Source organism: Sesamum indicum, linkage group LG3, assembly GCF_026168435.1.
Source record: "Sesamum indicum cultivar Baizhima isolate 11 linkage group LG3, ASM2616843v1, whole genome shotgun sequence".
Taxonomy (NCBI): Eukaryota; Viridiplantae; Streptophyta; class Magnoliopsida; order Lamiales; family Pedaliaceae; genus Sesamum; species Sesamum indicum.
Genome location: NC_142659.1, coordinates 3,543,452 through 3,569,171, shown reverse-complemented (window position 1 = coordinate 3,569,171; position 25,720 = coordinate 3,543,452). Strand labels below are relative to the sequence as shown.

Genomic DNA, 25,720 nt, shown 5'->3' with positions numbered 1-25,720 from the left:
AAGTAAAACATCTTCTTCTTTTACTCTATACTGCACAAAAGTGTAATTATTATAGTACTACAGATCATTCCCTAAAGTGATGGACCTTTACATTAATCTAAAAACATCTCTGAATGGAAGAGTTGCCAGATGAATCAGCTCAAAACAAGATAATTTACAACTTTCCCATCCTAATTTCTAATGTGCTCGAGTCGAGAAGAATATCGGAGGTCTTCGATGTTGCTGAATACTGGCTCAACCCTTTTGAGACATATTGGAGTTATTCATCACCTGTTGATCAACGGAATAAATCTGGGAAGGACCACATTATAAAACTGGCAAAGACGTCCGTCTCCAGGAACTCGATATGAGCAGCCCGTCCAATTATGGTGTTCAGGTTCTTTCCTTGCAAGGTGACGTCGAAATTGATGTCACAGCGCATGAACACGCGATGCTCAAAGGATCTTGCTCGTATTTGGTCCAAGCATTCATTGAGCATCTCAAGAAAAACTTTGCCCTTCTTCGAGTGGTCGCCTGAAGATGCTGGGCACATTTCAATTCTAGCAGAATGATATGGAACATAGCCGTCCTGAAAAAAACATGAAATCAATTGTGTTAAAATGCACGAAAATCAAACTGCTGAATGATTGGGGTTATATCCTTGCACATTAACTCTGAGAAAAGTAACATATGTTTAGGTATTCCACTGGTAGCCTTCATTTACATGTTTGACAAAGGAACATGTTTGACACTCATCAGAGAGTCCATTTCACATGCCAAAAGAACTCCAGGTGTCAATATGTATAATTCAGAAAGCCAATCAGAAGTTGTAACCAAATTCTAACAGCATAAGTAATCTAAAAGGTCTGCTTTGATTCAAAATTAAGAACTGTAAAGCTTACCTGAACGTCTTTGTATTTTTTGACACTTCTGCTAATTAAGATCCATTTATTGTGGTTCGATAAAGTTAAACACAGATGTCAGTTTCAGCCAAAGAAAAAATTCAGCAGCAGGAGAATGTCTGATTCATGATGTCGATGGAAACAGGCTATTTGGTCGGGTTGGGTAATTGCTCTAGCACTAAAGCTGAAGTGAGGAACTTAGAAAGGGACAAGAATGGCTAGTCCGAAGGTTTAGAACGATAGGAATTCAGCTAGTTTCTAAATGGTGCTGAATTGATAAAAAGAGTGGACACCACAAATCATCCTCTTCACCAAATTGTGGAGGATTGCACACATCTACTGATAATGATCGCATCCTCGCTACATGGAACATGACCTGAGAGAAGATCTAAGTATGTGGAATGAGTGATCAATTGAGGTGGCAGACAGTCTTATTGAAGAGCAAAATTTGAACACTTAAATATCCGGCTGAACTTCTCCATTGTAACTCAAGAGAAAAATGTACGTGTCTCTGTGTTTGTGTTTCACGCATACGTTAAACTAAACAAGCTGAAGAGCATCAGGAAACATAAGGCAGAGCCAAGTAGAGAATTCCAGACATACAACATAAACCAAATATTTGTGAAAGAGAGGTGCACAGACATCTGCATTTCAGAGAAGGTGGAAAGAAAACTAGGAGTTACGTCAGAAAATGCAAAAGTAGGAGATGAAGTACCTGGGGAGAAGACAATAGAATAACGTTCCTGAAGTTATCCAATGTCTTATGCTGAAAGTAAGAAGAGAATACAAAGCATCAAAACATGAAAGCACTGAGAGAAGCAATCATTTCTTTCAGTCCTCCCAAACAACCCAAAATCATGTCGAATGAATGTAATAAGTTCTTCAATTAAAATGAATGCCTTACAAGCTTTTGCATCAATATCCAAAAGACAACAAGATAGAAATGTCATAAGATTAAAGTGGAACTGTGGAATCTATCTGAATGGCCAGAACTCATTTATCCCTTTCAATTTATTCTCACACCACTGATTTCTCAACTTAAGCACAGCCCAGAATCAAAAGAAGGCACACGGCTAAAGCACTAGAAAAAGCAGTGTAGACATCTAGAACTGATTTTACTATCTCAAATTCTTATGTTTTCACCATAAGGCATCTAAGACCTGGTTAACAAAACCTTATCCCATACTCACCCCGAGTTTGTTCCAGTACTGGCATAAGAATTTTAAAGACCAAGCCATGCTTTAATGAAACGGCACTATACTATCCTTATATATATATATATATATATATATATATATATACAAACACACGAACTAAAAAAAAAAAAAGAAGCCAGCAATAAAATATGCCCCAGGGGAACAGTAAGGGGCTAATTAATACCTTGGCTAGTTTGTATAAGAATGTATTCCGAAGATCAGGATCATCAGTAAAAGTGAGCTGATGAATGCACTGTGTATTCTTGAGCTTCTTCAGTACCCACAGTCCCCCATTAAACAAAGAGTTCGAACTGTAAAGATAACCGAGATGTGGACCAGAAACAGAGAGATATGTATGCAAGTATCTCAGATATGGTTCCATAATGCTCTCTGCAAGAATACAACTAAAATTAGAAATGTTAAAGATAATTAGACGGCAGATATTTTTAATCTTTGATGTGTAAACCTGTTAGCGCGGTTCTCAAAATTATGTTTCCAATGGAATGTCCAACAAAGCTAAGTTTAATTGCTCTCAATACACCAGATCTAGAAACCTTATCCATTTTCTTCTTCACAAACGACACAACTTCTTGTGCTAGCCTCCGTCCCATATCTCGAAAATCTCCAGATGTTTTCTCTTCATTAGCCTCTGACATAAGGAATTCTGTCTTAGGGTCTAGCAAAAGCCACTGATTACGAATGAGCCGCAAGTCCAGATGATGCCCCTGCATATATAAGGAGTCTTTGCAATTAAAATTTATCATAAATACACCTCAAACGACTAAAGAAGTTTGACGCAAGACAGGAGAGAACTAATTTCACTTTTTAAGAAGCCATGGCCTGCAATGATAATTCAAACCACATCATAAAGAAGTTGACTTTGTCTTGCTGATCATTAGATATAGTATAAGCTCCATCGTCATAACAATGTATCAATACAATCAAATACCATCACAACCACACCACAATCAGTATGTAAATCCCACGGAGAACAATTGCATGATTGCATCTGAGGGCTGGAGGATCTTACTGCCCCAAATCCATGCTGTCAAAGACATCAAAGAAAAATGACTCAATCCCTATACAGAAGAAAATTCTGGCTGAGCAGCAAATTTCATCTTAAGCAGGCATGTCATCTTCCAGCAGCAAAAGCAACTGGCCTACTAACTTGGCCATAATCATTCCACATCATTATGTTGCTTGATGCCAACATTCCTTCGTATAATATTTGACAGGTTTTGGAATGCGGATCCAAAACATTTTACCATCCTCACACTATAAATTATTTTAAGGCTCAAAAGTGGACAGAACAATTTGATCATTTGATGTTTTTGATGAGGATAGAGAAAAGTGCCTGCCAGTATACAAATCTGTACAATATCCTGTTCCCATGACTTGACCTGGTTATGGTGATATTAATCACTATACCAGGCACCAACATTATTCTATCAAGCCTTTGTTTATCCAAGAAGCCGCCTACAAGCAGTCAGATGTGTAAATATACAACCTCTTTATTTACCAAGAATGTTGCAGTTCGGAATCCGTTAAAAAGTTAACACTATGTTTGGTTTCATGTTTTTGCATTACCCGAGACAAAATAAAACACACCCAATGTTTGTTTTTGTATTTTTTACATCTTTATCTGTGTGTTTTTTTATTTTTTAACTTTATTTATAATATATATATACACTTATATATATAATATAAAAGAGACATAATTTGACAATGATCATAAAAGAGACATAATTTGACAATGATCAGTGATTTTTGTCCCCCAAAATCCCAATATCAAACCTACACCACTTATTTTAAAATATTTTAAATTTTACCTCAAAAAACACAAATTTAAACATACCATTTGTCTCCAACACGCACTAATTTATGTCTATTTTTCTCTCTCTATCTCCAAAACACCAAAACAAAACACTCGAAACATAAATCCAAACACTATGTAAGTGTTTCTTATGGTAAAAGATGATTAAAATACTCTTGGAACTCAGGACATGTTTCTCTTCTATACAGAAGATACACTGACCTGGTTTATGGCTTATACTAAAGTAGAGTAAAAATGTAATATACAAATGAATATGTTAAAAAAAATCGAGATGTCTATTAGGTGCAACACCCATGATGCTCTTGTCTTCTCTACTTCTGGACCTGAAATATGGTATGCTTTCAGTTCAAACTAAGACATACATAACTGTAGATGCCTGCTTTGCATATGAAGTGCTAATTCAGCCACTAAAAAGGTTCTTGGAAAAGGAAAAGCAAGTAATGTAGAAAAATAAGCCAAGTATTGATTAGTTTTCATATAGGTAGAAGAGAACATGCCTGGAATCCATGCACAAAAACTACAATCTTCAGAACACGATCATTTGGGCGACCGGTGAGCTTTATTGGGTTGGAGCCAGATCCAGCCATCAAACTATTTGTATCTTTCCGGTCCAGTTTGGTGAAGTAAGAATTTCCACTTGTTGAACGTAAAGGCGCATTGATGACTCGTTCTACTATTACAATGGGGATGCGTGCCGGATCTCCAAATATATGCATGTCTTGGATAGACCGATTGTTCATCTGCACTGAAGCATACCTGCTCAATCTCCAACCAATAAAGTGATACTGTGTAGCACTTATTAACAGGACTCACCATCATTTGAGCAATACTTCTCCTATGAAGCTCCGCTCGCATAGCAGCAGCCTGTGCAGGCTGCACAGAGCACAAACGAATATGAACAACAGAAAAGCTATTTTCTGTAGCTAATAAAGGAAACTTATCACCCCAAGGAGTAAAAAGTGGTGGCACAATTACATCGTCAGTTAACTTCCGTGGAACAGGTAATCTGCCATGCAATCCATGATAAGTAGACGCATCTACTAAACTGCTTATGTATTGGTGAGGCATGTCAACTTTAGTGTGAACCATCCAGATTGACCATTCAGCTTTCCGACTAACAGCCCACTGGTTGCGGAGAAATTCCAGAATCTTCTTTGTGTTAGCCCTGGAGACAGAAGCAGTATTATCAGTTTCTATATTAGCCATTTCACTGCCACTAGAATCAGATTGCACTTTGGGCAATCATTTCAATGAAAAGCACAAGATTGCTACGCAGACATTTCAACATGTCTTATGATGTTTCCCTTGTAAGCTGTGGTTTCCCTCAAATCCATGCATACCCAATCTAGTGATTAGAGAAATGAGAAGTTAGAATTATGATGTATAATTCTTCTCCTAGCCGAAAGAACAAGCCACTCAATTCCCCAAAGCAAATCCTCATTAATAGTAAAGGTCTGACAGAAAATTCTGCGAACCACTTGGCAAAATAAAGCACAATTGTCCTTTATCTACAGATAACAAATAGAGACAGATTCAGCAGGACAACTCAAATAAATGAGATGAACTGCAATAAATCAGATCATATCACAACTCTACGGCCATAAAGGTTGGAGGAAGTACAGTTTGGAAGCCAAGGAATGAAGAAGCACAAAAGGTAGGAAGTTAATATCACCTAACTTTCATATAAGTCCAAGTCATTAGATATACAAACATATCAAAATCTGATGCCGTTGATGCTATCGATATATCACCATGCTACATGTGATAATACTAACTAGTACTTTAAAAGGGAAACAGGTAGAGATACTCAAACTTTTAAATATTCCAATGTTTAGAGACCATCTCAATGCAAAATGGAGCATTCAAATTGGGATGAAGGGAGTTTTTTATTGCTATAAAAGTTCTACCCCTTCAAATAAACATGTAAACCTTAACCATCCATCTAAGGGTCTATTAATTGATAGACTAGATGGGGAAATCCACCCGCAGCCAAAGGCACATTCCAAAATGGACACTGGAAAAAAGCTAACATTTTTAGATTTCCTGAGCTGGCTGATCCAAGCCAATTGGAGACTTGCCATAAACATACTGATATCTGTCATCTTATTCATGGCTATTGAGGCACATTTGTTAATGGAAAGCGTACCAGACATTCTTCCACCCAACTCCAAGAACCCTCATCCACATTCAAATTTCTGATTTAAACCAGGCCACATACTCTGAAGGAAGGACATTGACAAGCAAATTTATATCCTTGGTTACTCCAGACACATCAAACAAGAACTTTTTCTGTCTTTTATCTTCAACTGAACCAATACCCTTCCCCCTCCCTCCCTCTCTGCTATTGAGTTTCCATAAAAATGAAACATGAGAGAAAATGCATGAACTCTCCTTGTCACCTTGATGATCATTAGCTATCTTATCTTCTATACAAGTTAAACAGGAACAGAAAGGTTCTTTTACAACAAGTAGAATCAGAAAGATGTACCATTGTCCAACAAGCAGGACATAAAGGGCAAAACTAACCTGTGAAAATTCAAAAATATACTCCACAAGTGAAGGACTTGATGGCCAATCAAATCGATTGACTTGAGTAGTTTATCCTCAGATAATCGACGGAGAACAGCATCATTATGAAAATCAACTTCACCAATTGCTTTCTGTCCAAGGAATAAACCCTGGTTATGCAGGTTGCAAAAGCAAACAGAATAGCAAAGTGCTTTGAGGGGTGAACAGGAGAATTATAGTTATAAATTTCTTAAGCTCAAATCATGAGAAGACCTCAGAAGCACTGTGAAGTTTGCTCAAGACTTGTCCTAAAACTTCTGCATCAGCTGTTTCCGGAAGTGAGCTTGGCGTCAAACCAAACAATTCATTAGGAGTAATTTCTCTGATATCAATGGGTTCATTGATAGCCTGGCTCAGCTTTTTTAGCTCTTCCGTGAGTATCTCACAAGCACTTAATAGTGCTTGCACAAGCATAACCTTTTCAAAAAAAAAAAAAACAAAGTAACTAGAACTTAACCTATGATAAATTATGCAGGAGATATCATTGGTACATACAGATAGCTGGAAAAAAAATCAAGTGACTGTTGAATGTTGACGGGAAACACAAATCCACTGACACATCAGATTAGTTAATGAAGGCTGTGTTATCTCATACTAGCACTAGCTATCTGCAGAAACACTTGTGTAGTACACATTATTAACAGATAAAGGAAATTATTCTTTTAACGTAACAATATACGCATGAATACTTTAGCCAGGATCACAAGATATTTATTACTAAAATTACAACCTGGCGTTGGAAATGCACCATATGCATACCAGTGAAGCCTGCTATAATGACCACAAGCATGTGGGAAAATGTGAGCAATGAAAAGGACTCTAACATTATATGAATGTAAAAAAGATGAATAATGACTATCCAATATGAGTTAAGGATCAAGGAGAGTTGGGCACGTACTTGTTTTGACTTATCATGCTTCCCGACAACATCAGATCCATTAGCTGTAAGACCACTGAGAGAAGACAATACATTTGTTATTCAACAGAATGTTGACAACAATATAGGGCCACGAAGTACAAGAGAGAACTAGTCTAATTCAACAGAACATAGAGCAAAGCAAAACATAGCGAAAAAACAAGAATTTAGCAGGCTTTTGCTACTAGAGTAAGCACAGTGCATTTCATCCTTCCTTTTCCATACTTGAAATTTTCAACATATTACAGGATATATTATTAACCTTAAAACTTTATTGTTTTTCAGAAATCCACAAAGCCTTGAAAGTGCAAACAAACAACTCAAAATAATTGACAACGCCTATAAAGTGATGCCTTTGTTTGCACATTTTCTGAGATATAAAGATAAAAGATCTAAACTGGAATACAATTGCCTAAGGTTTTGTCCACCACTGGTCACCTAGGAACTGATACATATATTCATATATCCACACAAACTATCATCACTAGTGAACAAAATGATTTGAAACCATTACAAGCACTATATGTCATATTTGAAGAAAATGGATGTTGTAACAAACCTGGGTACCTTCTGTGAGGAAGTGTAGACAGCATTTCTCAGAAGGCTGACATGAACAGTTATATCAACTAACACTGCATGAAAAGCATCAAAATGAACTGGGCAGTAAGTATGCAACCCCAGAAGGGCTTTAGGAGGAAGCCGGAATTCATGGACTGCAGCAATGTTATCCAAACAATCCTGAATATTAGACCTACAAGCCGCCAGTAAACTTATTAAGTTCAAAGGGTGGAATTCAATAAACATTTTTATTCACTTCATTTAGTAAAACATGCACGAAAAGAAAATTAGAGCACATGCCTTCTAAGATTTCATAAGAGAAAACTAGAAACATAGATTCTGTCAGCAGACCTGTTTTCCAGCACAGGAGTGTAGAGCAGCTCGAATTTCAGAATAACAGCAGATGTGCATGGACCCTGGTGACCCAAACAGCAAGGCAGTGAACACAATAAGTAATAGCATAAAACCCCTAAATTTGAATGTACTTTGACATACATCAAGTCAATGCAAAAGTACACAGTTCTGGTTCCACAAGCATTCTTCGACCTATATCAGGAATGGCCTGACTCACATATTTGCACATTCTAATTTCTGTTGTTCATCATTTTTATTCTTGCCCACAGCACAGGGATAAGCATATTTTAAATGTAATTATGTGTATATACATGACTTAGCATAAACACATTCCACATGCTAATCCCCACAGAAAAAGAAGAAAAAACAATACCTCAAAGTTACTAACCTGTAACGTGAATGAGACCATCAATGACAAAAGAATATCCTGCCTTGCATATCTGATCCGAAATGGTTGTGTTGAAAAGCTATGGTCTCTGTCATCAATTCTCCATACACCATACACGTCATCAGAACCCAGATCAGGAGCTGTTCAGACAAAGAAATGACATAAGCAAAATAGTGGCCAATGCTAAACTTTTTATGCAATTTTGGAAGCTGTGAGATCAACTCCAAGGAGATGGCATGTCAACGGCCGACAAAACAACAGAGGAAACAAGTTAGAACAGTTTTCTGTTCGTAGTGTCCCATGAGCATGTTCCAAAAAGAAGCAACACATGGAAGCAAGGTTCTGCACAACAGATCCTTTTGTGGTGGACTAATGTTTAGCTTTTATTCTTTTCCCAAATAAACATTTTGAAGGAACCATAAGTGTTTGCCACCGGAATATTGTAGCTCAGGATCAACTTAACACGAGGGAGATCAACCAACCTTCATATTGAGCCACTCTTGCTGGAGTACCCAAAGAACCAGAATCTTCACCCGTCCACCTCATTGTAATCTTAATTTGATACCATCTAAATGAACATGTAAAAATTAAACAATTAAAAGGGGATGCAAGTGCTACCCAATGCAGCCAAGTAATACGAAAAGAAAAGTAAAGATAAGGTAAACTATAAGACACTTACCCTTGTTGAAACAAGTCGAGGTTGTGAAACCGATGTATGTAAATAGCAATCTCATGTATAGCTTCCAACATTGGCCGTTAAATTTTCGTGGTTAGACTTAATATTGGTGGGATCAAGGGGTGCTCATCAAACTTTAGGAGAGGCAACGGCTTCGCATTCCTGATGCAACCTTAGGTTTCAATGATGCTGATTTATTTAGAATCAGAGATTATCCACTTGAGATGCTGAAGTAGAACTGGCATGTAAGATGAATTTTTGCCTTGGGAAGTTGCATCTCTCCAATTCCTCGTACCCAAACCTTAATCTTTTATAGAGCTAGGTTTGGCTTTCGAGGAAAAGAGATAGCAGTTTTCAATACAGCGCCGACTCCGCAATTGAATTGGAAAAATATGTGATGCTTCCTAGTAAGAGTTGATCTGGTGCCAAATCTTCTCTTTCACCAGAGGGCTTCTACACCATGACATATAACGGTTCGTCATAACCATAGTTTGACAACTAAACCCTAACAATATTCAACTTAACATTAAGATTTAATGAGCAACAATGGTAGAATTGAGAAACAAGTTTTCTGACAATCACCACGTTATATTAACCCTAACTGATGGTAACTTTCAGGAGGTACTGGTACTCGGACTTTTGAACAATCACCACATCACGTATGACGAAATCGATCTAGATCTCAATATAAGAATAGTTGTAATAACTCCAAAACCAGACCAAGACCTCTCAGGAATCACCCGAGTGATTGGCAGATGTGGTCTAACCAAGTAACTATGCGTGCTCTTATTTGTTAAATTAATCTACTGCTCCTTTCAGCATCTGAAAACATTCTTGCCTTTGAAATTATGCCAGCACAACTGGAATCTTTTAGCAGATTGAATGACTAATGATAGCAAGTGAAATACATGAGTAGTGCTAATAAACACCTATTGTTTGTAGAAATCTTCATAAAGCGCATAAACAAGCAGGCAGGCGCAGGCAAGCATGTCTTATTTCCATCCAACTCTAAGCCTCTGCTTATATGGCATATAAACAAGCCTCCAACATAGCAAGTTAATTATCATTTTTAAATGGATGGAGCTCTTGACGAGGGACACCTGAAAATGAAGATCTATTGGTCTCCAAAGATTAAAGTTGTTTGTAAATGAGGACAGCTTACATTCCACATTAATTTACTTTAAAGGTATAACATGGAAATGTAAACCTTACGAACATCACAGGTTCCCCGGAAAGTGTGAATAACCAAATAAACCCAAAATGCGATTATTACAGGATTTTAAAAATTAAAATTATGTGCTAGTTATTATAATAAAGATTTTTCTCCACAAAATATTCAAGTTATACCTTCCTTGGACTTTTTTAAATTCAGAACTCCTTGGAGAATATGGATGAACAATTTTTGACAGAATCTTCAGTGTTAGTATAGCCCCTCATTTGCTTATTGCCATCCGATAGTGCTGGAGACTTAGGTTTGCCTAGACAGTCAGGCAACCACTCACATATGAAACCAATGTCTCTTCCTGTTCACTACCAGGAAACAGCCTCAAGCCTGTTTCACCCAAAGCCACTATTGTGGATATACCTTTAGTCTCAAGTATTCTTGAACCTCACACTCCATTCACATTCACTATTTCCAGTTCCTTCTACCACCTACTTCTCCTTCTCCTTCTTTGTCATCAACTTGTCAAATTCCCTACATTCTCCAAATTGGAAATCAACATATGGAAATCCTGACGGTATTAGCATCGAACACCTGCAAACAGATGCCAAAACTTTCACTTTTAAGGAGTATTGTTAAAGTACAATTTATTGTCCAGGCATTTGAGTAAACAGAACTCTAGGTTTCTAGATTGGAAACAAAGAAAGAAAAGACAGAATAAAACAAGAAAATAGACCTCCGTATCTTAAAAACACAAGGGAGCCTATTGCAGATAATTTTTGAACTATTCCAGGTTGCTGAGCTCTGAAGCGAAACCTCTCCATTCACAAAAAGCTAGAGGATGAAAATAATGCTGATTGAGAACATTACAAAACTGCCTCACGTCCATACTGGAAGAATCCAAAGAGTTCATTGATTTTAAACCACCTTCTTCTCTCTCATCTTTTTGACCAAATTGCAACAAATGATGTGATGACAATATCAAGTAAAGGTGGCAACTTAAATCAGATGCCCCACAGAAGAGATTGCCCTTTAGTTCTACAACTACACCGCTGTAAGCATCTGAAATTGTACAAGGATCGGTATGGAGGAAAGTTTTTGAAACTGAACCATACCAGGTGAATCTTTCAGAACATGATTTATATGCTACAGAAATATTGGTTAACAAATTCGTAGTAATTGTACATTAATCAATACCATAAGTTTTTTTGGTCCTTCTGTTGCAAAAGTTATAATGCACGCTGAAACATATTTTAATCCTCTCTCCATAAAGTTCATATCAAGCTGGCATGTGCAAGTAGTCATGCCTTAGGTCTACCCAATTTGCAAATTTTCTTCCCAGCATAGCCAAGGAACATCGCATGGGTCATATAACAGCTTGAGCCATGGTCAGTATCCAAATGGTGCTCTCAAGGGTAAATACTTAAGATGATGAGAAGCAATAGCACATGAAAACTACTTTATGGATAAGGACACCTAACTCTGATGTAAACCTACTCAGGAGATAGATTATGGGACTGGAAGAATTAATAATGATATTTATCCTGATATGACTTAGAATTAGATAAAACCAGAATGCAGCAGTTACATGCCAAAGTAGGAGGCCTTCTTAGGTTACATTTTCATTTTAAATTTTTGTTTTTTCCAGTATTTAGATGTTGAAAACTTTTGCATGGGCTTCGAGTGAAAACAATGATGTGTCCATATTAGTGATAGAAATGTTGATTTTATAGGACTACATATGATACTGTAATGTAAGATTAAAAAATTATGAGTCACATCATTCAAACATTATTGAGATAAGAATTATTGTCTATTTACTATGACTTCCATTACTATCTTTATGTCCCATGAGTTGAATGGGATGAAAATTATTATCTAAATTCCTTTTATCAAGTTACCTTCGGCGACACAAGAAGAAATTATTTAATCAGTTACAAAAATTTAATTGCTTTTAAGTTTAGTAGAGCGTGTAAGAACCATCAACGATGCAGGTTGTGTTTTGGAAAAATAAGGATCCCAGGTTTGAAAATGACTGCTATATGCATGGGGACCCAAAATTGATATTTTTGGTTGGAAAGCGACTAAACTAGCCCTTTCTTTTTATAGATGAAACGAAACACAGTTTGAAAATATTACCAGACAAGCTTTATAGCTAATGACTCTGATAATAGAACTTTCTTTCTAAGACATTCTTAAGTTACATTACATGAACTTATATATAAACTCGTAATTCCTTGACGAATGCACACGGAGAAGATATTAAGAAAATATCAATAAGCAGAAAGAAAAACCGAATTCTGACGGCAAGACACTCATTTGAATCACATTATAACTCCAAAAAGAGATAATTCAACCATATTATACTCCAATTCTAACAAAGTAGAACAAAAAAACAACACGGACACAATCTGGGAAAAAAAATACCTACCATAATCGGCAAACCAAAGACTCAAAGTATAAGCAGAGAGCAGAGAATACGGCGCATTCCTATTATACAAACGTATAACCAAATGCATTGCATTTAAATCCACTGATCCAATTATCGGGGTTTTAATAATTAAAAACCTGGAAATGGGGCTTTATTTCACCCGAATATAGGCGGCGAATCGGCAGCGGCACCCACTACGTTACGTACATGGGGGCGAAGGTCTGATCTCGGCGGCGCGTGGAGAGGCAACGTCCGTTAGCGGCGGGAGAGAGACACAGAGACAGAGAGAGAGCGCGAGCGAGAAAGGGGCAGAGAGGGAAATGGAGTTTAAGAATCAAAAAAGCCGTTTGTTTGGGCATCTGTCTTTAATACGAATAAATATATAAATAAATAAGGAAGAATTACAATTCCTTCTATTTAAATTTAATATAATTACACATAAAAATTCTAATAATTTAAAAAATTATATTTAATATCTCTAAAATTTACTTTTATTTAATATAAATTTTTCGATAGTCAAAATTCATTAAATTTATTGATAGTAACAAAAAAAATTAAATGAAATTGATATTTATTCTCAATTAATTTATTACTAACTTAAAGTCACACAAATATTTCGTGACTAAATTATCCTTATAACGGTGAAATTATACATTCTCTCATGTATTAACTTGTGAAGATCTATAAAAATTATATCATAAATATATATATATATTTGACTTGAAATAAATCAATTAAGAATAAATATAAAATTTCATCCATTTTTTGTTAGTAGCATAAAATTCGATGAATTTTGACTAACGAGACATTTATTTATTATACAGAAGCAAAACTTAAAGGTATTAAGTATAATTTTTTAAATCATCATAAATTTACATGTAATTATATCAAATTCTAAAAAATATTTTTTTGTTGTATAATTTTTCATATGAAAATAAAGATATATTTTTGTTGTATAAAAATAAAAATAATTTTTTGTTGTATAAATTAGAAAAAATATATATTTTTGTTGTATAATTTTCATATGAAAATAAAATAATACTTGAATTATTTGATGACGTTGGATTTAATTTTTTTTTATTATATGATGTCACAATGTAGTTTTTATTTGAATAAAAGTGATACTTATATTATTTTTATTAATTTAGGATTGGTAGTTATGTCGTATCAGTATAATATTAAAAAATATATATTATATTTTATTATCAATAATTAAAAATTATATGTATGTACATAAAAAAGTGATGTCTAAATGAGGAAATAATTAATTTTTCTCAATAAAAATATACAAAATTTAAAAAAAATCCATTTTTTAAATAATTAAAAAAAAATTGAGAATCTTCACTTTAAATTAGTTAGTCATTCTATCTTCATTCTCATTTATTTAACTAAATAAAATTTAAATTATAAACATGCATCAAATATATTTCGAGTATGCATCAATTACTAATGTTATTTATTAAGTGTTACGTAGCCACCCTGTCTTGACTAAATATATATTAATTAAAATACCTTCATATATATATATATTTATTTTTGTGGGAGAAACGGTGTGGGAGGTGGGAGAAAAATAAATTATAATTATAAATTTATTAAAAATATACAATTACATCTAATTTTTTTTCTGAAGGGAATGTATTAAACGGTAAATTTAAGTATTGGGTAAATTACAACAAGCTCCCCAAAAGTTTGACATAATTACAAATATCTCCTTATTATTTACAAAATTATCAATACTTTATAATTTTAACGATCATCTAACAACTAGTTTAATCTGTCAATCTTCTCTAAGTTTTGATCCATTTTTCATGGAAAACAGATCAAAATTATTCTTATAAATTATGAATTATAATTTTATTTATTTTTAATTTTTTTAAAAATTATTTATGGACTAAAATTTTAACATATTCCATACCACTCACTCGATCATTTTATAAATTTTTATTTTTAAAAAATAAAAAAATACAACAAATATAAAGTTGATATTTTTATATTTTATATCAAAGAATTACATAATTTATTAAACGTAAAATAATATTTATAATTTTTTAAATAATAAAAAATATTTATAATTATATTAAATTTAAAAAAAAAACTCGTTGAAATAAAATATACCCTTTTGAGATAGATATGTGAATTACCATTACTGCCCACACCATAGCCCATGACCAAGTGAAAATGATATACCTAATACCATCATACCCCTTTTTTCCCTCCAAAAAGCTGCTTAACATGCAGCAAACCACGTGCCAGCTCCAGTTGTCCGCATAGCCAAGCGCCACGTCGGAAGGCCGAGGTCCATGTGGGCCCCAATCCGCTGGCGCGCGCCCATAGAACACCTAAAACCCGATTGTCACTGTGCGTGGCATTTCCGGAATTAGGTCCTTTCCCCAGGGGCAACTGGGTAGTTTACATCGAGCAGAAGATTCAGTTCATAACAGACAGCTCTGCTGAGGAAACATTGAGTTAATAAAAAGCTCTTCGGTCCGGAAAACCTCAACAAACGCACTAAATTGTTTGAGAATCAGACGGAAAATGGACGCCCAAGAGGTAAATTGATTCCGCCACCGCTTCTGGAAGTATTCATCCGCCGTGGGGCGCCGTCGCCGCCGTGGCGCAGCCACTCTTTTGTTTTTTTTTGTTTCCGGAGCTCACACCAACTACCTGACTGATTAACTTAACCGTTTCTTTACTCCCTCCTTTTTGTTTCTTTTGTTCGTGCATTTGTTTGTTTGTTATTTTGGATGCCGATCCTTGGCTTTTCTTTTTTTTTTTTCATCTTGGTGTTTGCTTTGATTCTTGGTGTTTCTCGGAGTGCTCTTGTTTGTGGGTTCGAAGAATTTCATCAATTCTGTTTTTGCTGCTGGAGAAATGGTGGTCTGTTTTGATCTTTTTCTTTTCAGTTTTACTCGTATGTTTGAATAGTTCTTCGCCTTTCTTGACTATAAAGTCTACTAGTGTGTGTTTTGATTCAAATACTCTAATCTAACTTTTTGAAATGGGGGAAAATCTTCTGATCTTTCTGTAGGGCTCTTGGAATCTTCTATGAGTTTCAGTTGTTTCTTTATGAGGTATATTACAAATGAGCATTCCTTTTGATTAATTCTTTCTTTTTTTCCGGGGTGCAGAAATTGACGGCGTTGAAGAAGGCGTACGCTGATATAATATTGAACATATCCAAGGAGGCGGCGGCGAGGGTTATGTCCTCAGATAGGAGGGCGGTTCGGTATCAGCATGAGCTGAAGGTGGCGAAAGAGGAGTCTGTGCGGATGCTGCTACGCGTTAAGCAAATGATGGATTCTAAGGTGAAACATTGGGTTCGGATTTTGAATTTTCCATATATTTTTCTTGTTTCTTGAACTAAGTATATAAGTAAAGAAATGGTGTCTGGGTTCATTAGAATTTTTAAACATCTTTTGTTCTTTTTTTTTAATACATTTTGCTGGTTGAATGTGTTGATGACTCGCCCATAGGGTTTTTGTTTTTTTTTTTTGTGATGTCTTCCGTGGGTTTGATTTGTGACGATGACTTTAATGTACCTAGTTTAGGTATTTGCCTCAGGGTTCTTTGGTGATTTGGTAAATGAGTACTTACTGGTGCGGATAGTCATCGATGTTGATTCTTTATGACGTTACAAATGTATGCTTCCATTAAGATTTGGGGTTTGATTTTTAGATTAAGCATTCTTGTTCCTGTGGTATTCTGCGAATCTCCTAGGACTAAGAGGTGCAACAGGTATTCCTACCGAGGTTTTATCTAAAATGGAATTGCTCTTGAGATGACTACCATATTCTAAACATGTTGATGTTTCCTTATTTGTTTTGATAGATTAACTACCCTTCCTTTTCCGGAATTATGACCGGAATCTAGTTTTGTTCTTTTGTTCCATTGGCAGTTGATGGAATTTCTTGGTGTAACAAGGAGATAATCATCTGTCCAAAATTCTTTTATGCTTTGTTGTCCTGACTGTTATCTATTTCCGGTTGAACTGAAGTAATGGATTTTGGCGTATAGCTGTCAGATCCGACAAGGATTTCAAGATGTCATTTTTTTCTAAAGTTGATGACTGTTTTATCTATTTTACCTTTGGCCGCTCCTGAAATGCCATGTTTTCTCATGAATGTGTGTTGACCTTCATGTTGTGCTGGTACACTAGCACGTGTTCTCTCTTATTTTATTGATTCTCTTGTGGCATGACACGTGTTTTTACTACAGGACTCTGATGTGTTTATGGTTTGGGAAACCAGAGGTCCCCTTTAATGTCATATGCTACTAATAACGTCATTATTGTTCATAGGCATGAATCATAATCCATTTAGCATCCAGGACATGTTATCATAGCTAGCTAGCTCAACCAATCAGAAGCTGAAGTATAATTGGACCCTTTCAAGCATAATTGTTTCAAAATGAGGGTTTGTCAGCATCAATTATGCATTGGTGTGCTTATGTTATGCACCTATGGACTATTTGGTATTTAAAATATCAAAGTTGGGAGCAGAGGGATTTGATGTTGTGAATGGTTACTCTATTGCAGACTAGACTTCACTATCAGTTTGTAGACCCTATTCCCATCTTGAGTTTCTGAAAAACACACAAATTAATGGCTTAAGTAATTTTCTATCCTTTTAGTTTTTATCTTTCCAATTTTATTGATAACTGATATATTTTGCCGACTCAACAGATTAGTGAAGCAGAAGCTGCATCACTGAATCAGCAGAAGAAGATTGAAGAACTTGAAGCGCAACTTGAGGAAGCTGAAGATATTGTAAGGGATCTCAGAGAAGAATTGGAAGAAATGCAGACTGAACTGGAAAGGTTAAAGAAAAACAATTTGCAGCCCATTAATGAACCCAAGAATGCTCGTTCCATAGAAATGGAGAATAGAATTTGCTTGTATGAATCCAGTAACTTCCTTCATCCAGAAACCCAAGATGAATTTTCTGTAGCTCCTGACATAATGACGGCAACTCAGAGCCAGAGAAATGAATGTTGGAAGTGCGGTAGCGAGATAGTTTGCATGTGTAGTTCATCTATCGGTTCCCGGGATTTGCCTTCTATAATATTGACAGGCAAAGAGCCTGGGCTATACAGAAACGGGTGCACGCAGAGAATTCGTGCATGCGAGAGGAATCTTTTAGACAAGGAATTGTGCCTCTCAGGGGATTCAGACAAAGTGAAGAATGAAGGCGGGGACCAGGAAGGAGGTGAAGATACCTGCGAAGCACCAGCTTCTGGGGCTAAAGCTCTCAGTGAACTTGATAAGAAACTGTTAGCAGATATCAAGCCTAGTAGGTTCAAATCTTTTCTTCGGAAAAGGAAGAGAGCTACCAGAAGAAGGAAGACTATAACACCTTTGAGTTGGAAACGAACTGATTTTTTCCAGAAACCTTATGGTTTACCTGAGCTTTCTGCTAAACGCTTTCCTGTTTCAGTCGGAGACAGTGGTCATCCTAGTGAGGATCCTTCCAAGATAGCATCAGTATTGTCTCCATGTAATGCTGAAACACGGACTCATCTGGGGTGTGCTGAATCTTCAAGGAAAGAATCAAATTTATTGGAAATATCTGGTGGAAGGATATTGCAAAAAGATGAAGGATTGGAGGAACGTATGGTGCTGTCAGGAGAGGAAAGTGGATTTGCTGAGAACTTGTGGACTTCTGATTGTCATATGGATGATGAAAAAGTTGATATACTGCCAAACAATTTAAACTCAAATTCATCCGACATAACTAAAGTGCTTCCTCATCAACCTGTCAGTAAAAGAGTCATCAAATATACATTTCAAAGGAAGCGTAAGAGAGAAACACTGAGCGAATCTGAAGTGAATGCCTCTCTTGAGACAGAACAGAAGTCAGGTCATGTGCAAAATGCTGATAAGAACTTGGAGTGGTCCAAGCCTAGCTCGGTAATGGAGTCGTCACGTGACAATAGGAGGTTGGCACAAGTTGCTCGTCAGGTTGGTGAATCAGAACCTGTAAATGTTATTAGTGTTTTTGCTTTTGCATGTACGTGCCTGTGATCAGTATTAATTGGACAAATCGTGTGGATATTTATGTGCTTCGATGCATTCTTTATATTATTTTGGGTTATTAATTCTAGCCTAGATAGCCTCTATGCTATATTCCTGATTTTCTATCTATGCATAAATTTTCTGCTTCATCTAGATTCCTTTGAATCCAGATTTCCAGACCAAATTTGTTCAGAGCTAAATATATTCTAATGACTAAATTAGAACATCTTGGAAATATTTATGCGTGAGGCATGCTGCTTTGAGTACGAAGGAAATGAATGAAACAAATTTACCAACTCTGACCTGACATGCCATTTAATAGTTCATTGGTACATGCTGCATTTATTGGTGTGAGCTTTTCGTTCATATTTCATGTGTAGCATTTTCTTTTCTTGCTCTATATTAGATATTAATGCCTGTTGACACCTAAAACCTGAATCTTTATATTTCCCTTAATAGAAACTTAGGTTTTTTCCTATATGCTGGTTTTCTTGAAAGTCCGACTGTTCTCTTGTAGTGATGTTGCAACCAATTCTCACTTAGTTTCAGCTCTCCTACCCAGGTCTGTAACTACCATTCTACTAGTGGGTTAATCAGCCTCACTGGAATTACTAAGCGTTCTGTATTTGTGGCATACTTTATTTGTTTAAACAATAACTACTCGAAATTTAACCAAGGAAGCAAATATGCTAGGAAGTTAAAAGTATGAAAATAACTAGTCAAAATGAAACAAGAAGTATTCTTCAAGACTTTGATGTCACCCCCATATATATTGTATAAGGGATTTTTCCTTTGGGCCACTACTTGTGCATGTGGCTGAACGTGTCTCCTTTGAAGATTTTTTTTTTTAATGAGAGGGAAAACAGAGAGATTCGCTGATGCGAGACGCAGCATCTTCCCTGCAGTGGGGAAATAGATGTTTCCTTTATCCTAATGCATTCTCGCATGCAGAAACATCAACATGTATATTAGTTGCCTCAAAATTAGTTGGAACTTTTCAGATCTTATAATTTAAATCTAAAGAGCCTTGATATGTTGCAAATTGACATGCGTGGCAAAGTTGGAACATTGCCGGACCTCATCCATCATTGTGTGGATGGTGGGGCGAGAATGGCGTGAAAGGGTTGCTGTATTGGAGAAGTGTTCTTGGATTTGCTAATCCTTTCGTTGGCATAAAAGATAGTTTGCTTTGCCAGTGTACCTAACTTGCTCTTGCTAGTTGAAGGTATTTGTGAATACCATGTATAAAAATTTAAATATTATTCAAGGACCTATGGACAAGTTGAAGGGTTTTTTTGTACCCGTAGGTGGGTTTTCGGGCTGCGCAAATGGGGTGAGGGAGGCGAATTGAGTCTCCGGTTTTTCTAAAACCCGTTTCCATACATATAAGCAAAACTAGTTTTAAGTGGAAACTATTAGGAATTCTTTCAAAAGCTAATTAGATTGCGGAGCATTTACTATAATAACATTCTTGTTCATTCAATAGCAGTAAAGAGATAATCATTTATCTGAATTAGTATGTTCCATGGAGCATGGAAAAGGAAGATGAAAAGAAGAGAAGAGTACGTAACGTTACTGAGATAGAAGCTAACAGTAAATAGGCTGAGGAAGAAAAGAAACTGTCAGTAAAGAAAAAGCACTAATGCCAACCCAACGAAAGAAAGATGACTATAATGCCAATCCAACTAATTACAATAGCTAATAAGGAACCAAATAGAAGATAACTCAGAAGACACAACATTCAAGAAAGAATGGGAGAGAGAGGAGGGAGGGCGGCACCTTGTTGTGTTTTCATATACATAAGTTTTAGCACTGCTCTACTCTTTAACACTTCAAAGTTGGTAATACCGTAACGATATCATGCTTTCGATTTGGGAGTGATTTCTATTTTTTTCATAGTACATCTCATTGCATTCTTGTTGCCTATTTTTGATTTGGCAGCTTATATCTTTGTCCGAGAGGAAGTGGTGGGACTGAACGCAGCCTTTCATCTTATAAACACAACGAAAAGAATGCCTGATCTAGCTCAACAACAGCACACCCATTCTTCAACTTCAGCAGGAGAAGGAAGCCAATTATAGCAGAACAATGAACGAAGAAGGGACGGTAGAGATCACTTGTGACCTCATGAGCAGAGAGAGTTTTATATGTATAAATGTAAGGATTTACAAATTATGACACCATGAATTGAATAATCTCTTTTGTCTTAAAAGCTAACCTTAATTATGCTGTTATGTCTTCGATGTTTCATTCAAGAGCAGTGTTTTTCATTTGGCATTCCTTCTGAGTTCTATTCCTGTTGAGGTGTCTTGTTCATTGCGTTGGTCCCAGCGAAACCAATTTTCTTCTGTATTTTGTTCCTTCGAATGTCTGTTCTGTATGTGAATTAGCTTTCATGCTGAAAACTGAATAATTTCCTCTCGTCAAGAAATTATCCAATTTGAAATTGATCTGTAAAAATTCGTTTGAGTTCGATTCGTTAATTTAACTAATCGCACTTGAACTTAATTTTTTGAGCTCGATTCAATTGTAAAGAAACAATAAAATATATTTGAAAATACTAAATTATTTGAGTTCGACTTACGTTGGATTTCAACTAAAGCTTGTTTTGATTATTAATCAAATTAAGTTCAAACAAATTTTTGAAGCTCGTCAGTGATTCAAACAAACTTAAAGCAATAATTTGTTTGACTCTATTCGAGTAATTTACATCTGTATTTTTGTATATTACAATTTTTGTTCATGTGGGTTTCTTATACAAAGTATGGTGTTATTTTGCGGTTCAAATTCTTATTGTATTTGTGGATTGTTTCATGCTCAAAGCTTCCTATATATATCCTTCTCTCATCGTCAAGGAAATAGGTTAAAATTAAAGGTTTTTTTTATTATTATTTTAAAACTTTCGTTCATAGTATCCAATACAATAAAAAGAATTATTTTTTCACTACATTATAAACGACCTCGACTTAAAAATAATGACAAATCAATAGAATTACTATAGTCAACCAAAATCAATGCAGCCTCAGCATCAACCGTCTAGCCATACACGAGTATCCCTACCATCACCAAACCTCCAATGACGCCCTCCATCTGTGATAAATCTCACCAATAAGATACTATGCTAGGTAGGCCAATGATTATATCCAAGTGACACATGCATTTGAAATCCATCCGAAGATAGTATCAGGCTTTATAAGAACCCTAGCAAGCAAACTATCCGGCTCCAATATCAACCTCCACGCCTGCTTCGCCAACAAAACCAAATTGAAGCATCACAAATCCCAAGAACCCATATCCCCTACACTTTTACTTGCACAAAGCCGCTTCCAAGCAACTCAATGAATTTTACCTTCATTTGGCGAGCTCCGCCAAATAAATCTAATATGAGCATTTAGTGATCAAGGGGAGTTTCGGATATTGCTTCTTTTTTATTTTCTGGAGTAATTTGAAAATCATATAATTATTCATGGTATGACTGATTATTTTTGTCCAATAAATCAATTTAATGAACATAACTATTATATTTTTTAGTATTAATTTAATTTAAGAGGTAAAATGTTATCTAAAAAGTAATTGGGAGGAGCAACGTACATTTAACCCTAGAATAAAAGTAATTGGAGTAAAGATATAACCTTGAAAAATCGAGAATAGACAATTAAGTCGATCTTTCTTTCATATTAGAATATAAGACGAATATATATTTATTCAAATTTATTTGAATTATTATCATAATAGTAATCAGACAAATAGTCAACCCCTTTATCATTTAATCCAATACAAAAAAGTATTAAAGGCCTGCATCTGTCCCTCCTAATTATGCCCAATAATTGTAATTTACTTCCATCTTTTTTCAGTGCCGCACAGTGCTTGGTATAAATAAATCGTGTTGAGTCCAATATATAATTATTTTTTTGCATTTGATACAGTTATTAAATTAATAGAGTTCAAACGAATTTTAATTGGATGAAAAAGGAGTTCAATTCGAGTAATTTGATAGTATATTTATCATTTTTGTGTTAATTGAATCAAACTCAAAAATTGTCTAATAAAAGATTCATTTAAATTTGAAGTGAGCGCGCGCCATGACCACAGTGGGAGTCGAACCCACGACCTTTTGATCCGAAGTCAAACGCGCTAATCCACTGCGCTATGCGGTCTTGGACGATTGTTATATTATTTTGAATAGTATAACAACCTTTATTACCTAAATATAAAAAAATATAATATAAATGGGTTAATTACACTTAAACCCCCTAAAAAATATAAAATTGCATATATATATAAGGTAAATTACAACGACCTCTCCTGAAATTTGGTATAATTATAAATATTCATTTGTTGTTTGAAAAATTACAAATACTCCCCTAATATTTGATGAAGTTATGTAATCCTTGGTTGGAGGTATGAAATTGTCAACTTTGTTCTTATTATATTTTTTATTTTTTTAAATTAAAAGTTTGTAAAAAAATCTAACGGGGTGGATGAAAAAAAGCTTAAAAATAATAAAACAAATTATGTACTTACTTCATAAAAAAAACAGAAAATTTTAAAAAATAAATAAAATTATAATTTTTAATTCATGAGCATTTTGGCCAGTTCACTACAAAAAAATGAATGAAAACCTAATGAATTGGGCTAATTGTTAAATGACCCTTAAAAAATTAGGGGGTATTGATTTTTTCAAACAATAAGGGGGTATTCATAATTATGTTAAACCTCATGGGAGGTTATTGTAATTTATCCTATATATAATTTTGAAATACTGAGAATTCTCCGCTTACATTTGTACTCACTCTGTTAGTGCGTAAAAAATGTTGACATCCAAAAAAGATTATATAAACTTTTAAATTTACCCCTCATCCAACATTTCGTATAATTTAGACAAAGATACCATAGTAATATTGTTATACTTACAAGGGCGTAAATATAATATATAAAGTCAGAAGAGTATAAGTGTAGTAAAATTTTGTTCCCAAATTATGGTCATAAAAGTAGCCGTTGAATGTAAAAACGAGTCATACTATCGTAAAATTAGAAATTTATGTATTTATTATGCTAAGGTGAATATTATTTATTCCAAATCCAACATAAAGAGCATAATTGTAAAATGAGGAATTTTTAGAGGAGATGTAAGTAATCATTTCAAATTTTTAGAGAGGATATAATTAAAATTAACCCTAAATAATTTAAAGTTTTAAATGTTTTATTAAGTATGATATAGAGACATTTTAATATTAATTTATATTGTTTTACCAAATATATATTTACTACAACTACAAATATTATATAACAATATATACTATTTATTCTATATTTTCAATGCATATGATTTTTCTTTTTTAAATTATAAGTATTTATTAGATATATAGTTATTTTCATACCATATTTAAATGATTAAAATTGCAATGTTAATAATTACAACAATTTAAATAACTAAAATTTCTATTGTCGAAATTTTCGAAAGCAATTTTCCAAGATGAATTATAGTATGATACAATTAATAATTAGGGTAAATTGCAATCACCTCCCTTGAAATTTGATATAATTATAAATATTTCTTTGTTGTTTGAGAAATTATAAATACCACCTGATTTTATCATATGTCTAACAACGACACTATTCGATTAACCTCCATTAAGTTTTCATCAAATTTTCATCAAAATTGCCCTTTTGGATGATGATTTATAATTTTATATGTTTTCCATGATTTTTTAAAATATTGTTAGGGACTAATATGCTCTATGAATTATATATTTTATCCACCCCCAAATTGTTTTTATATTTATTTAATTTTTCTACAAAAGAATCACTAAAATAAATTAATAATTCTCACCGGCTGTCTAAGAACGATATAATCACTTTTCATTTAAAGGGGATATTTGTAATTTTTTAAAATAATAAGAAGGTATTCGAAAACTCAATAGAAATAGCTAAAATTCACCATAAGAATTTATACACATATTTAAAAAATGTTTGTATATTTATTTTCATTCCAAAGAATATATATATGTTGTAAAAATAATTTCTGTGAGGAAAAAAATAATTCTTGAAATAGAATTTCACTAATATACATATCACTGGAAATCATATTTGTTGCCAAATAGCCATTGAAACTGCTTGACAATCTCTTCTTGATTGGAGCAGAGGTTTCTGTTTGTTAACGGGCTGCAGTTGCAGGTGCTTAAAAGTGGTCATAGTGACCAGGCTCGGCGGATTGTTTACCGAAAACATAGGTCTCTGTAAAGTCATAAGACCATGTATGTGGGCTGGCGCCTGCCCACTGTCGGAAGGTCAATGAAGTTGGTGACCTAATGATCTTGGTCTAATAACAGGAGAGCCGGCATTTGAAGCCCCGGTGCATGACGCCATAATAACGGCCCTAAGGTAGCGGAATTTTTTTTGGGTAAGTTTTGACCAGTACAAAAGACGAAATGATTTGGGCACTTACGACTTCTTTTACTTGGCAATGATGAGGTCTAGAAAGGTGTTTGAAAAGTTTGTTTTTAGCGGATTAGTATGCAAATTTTCTTTGGAAGTGGGACTTTTCAACGGGATAGAGCCTTCTCAAGAATAAATATTATAGTTAATTACACTTAGACCCTTTTTAAATATGAAAATATATATATATATATATTTTCAGAGAATTTCAGAACTATAATTGCCATTATTGGAGAATTTTCCGTTTACAATGCTGACATTCAATAACCAAAAAACAAATTGTGTAAATTTTTAAGTTTACCTCTAAT

The 25,720-nt window shown here is 34.7% G+C and overlaps 2 protein-coding genes and 1 non-coding gene across 7 annotated transcripts; 1 reads left to right on the top strand and 2 right to left on the bottom strand.

The window, feature by feature from the left end:
• LOC105157157 (uncharacterized) lies at positions 1-13,310 on the bottom strand. Of its 4 annotated transcripts, none has more exons than XM_011073466.3 (17): positions 13,102-13,310; positions 10,719-11,127; positions 9,375-9,824; positions 9,178-9,263; positions 8,696-8,835; positions 8,305-8,369; positions 7,955-8,146; positions 7,378-7,432; positions 6,693-6,896; positions 6,438-6,571; positions 4,887-5,076; positions 4,725-4,784; positions 4,409-4,651; positions 2,544-2,802; positions 2,262-2,467; positions 1,597-1,647; positions 1-568 (listed from the first exon to the last, which is right to left on the bottom strand). In XM_011073466.3, exons 3-17 carry the CDS (start codon positions 9,443-9,445, stop codon positions 278-280), a joined length of 2,247 nt encoding a protein of 748 aa, XP_011071768.1. In that variant the 5' UTR covers positions 9,446-9,824; positions 10,719-11,127; positions 13,102-13,310; the 3' UTR covers positions 1-277. The 4 variants fall into 4 exon arrangements, with proteins under 4 accessions (XP_011071768.1, XP_011071769.1, XP_020548095.1 ...); XM_011073467.3 differs by having other exon boundaries at positions 9,375-9,821; XM_020692436.2 differs by having other exon boundaries at positions 13,125-13,310.
• A 2,058-nt stretch (positions 13,311-15,368) lies between these two features.
• Positions 15,369-21,251, top strand: LOC105157156 (uncharacterized). Of its 2 annotated transcripts, none has more exons than XM_011073465.3 (4): positions 15,369-15,514; positions 16,093-16,269; positions 17,646-18,920; positions 20,916-21,251. In XM_011073465.3, the coding sequence occupies exons 1-4, from the start codon at positions 15,500-15,502 to the stop codon at positions 20,949-20,951; spliced, it is 1,503 nt and encodes a 500-aa protein (XP_011071767.1). In that variant the 5' UTR covers positions 15,369-15,499; the 3' UTR covers positions 20,952-21,251. The 2 variants fall into 2 exon arrangements, with proteins under 2 accessions (XP_011071767.1, XP_088734196.1); XM_088878070.1 differs by lacking the exon at positions 15,369-15,514 and adding an exon at positions 15,610-15,841.
• A 1,806-nt stretch (positions 21,252-23,057) lies between these two features.
• Positions 23,058-23,131, bottom strand: TRNAR-UCG (transfer RNA arginine (anticodon UCG)). Its single transcript has one exon. It is a non-coding gene; the product is annotated as a tRNA-Arg (tRNA).
• Positions 23,132-25,720: the final 2,589 nt, after the last annotated feature.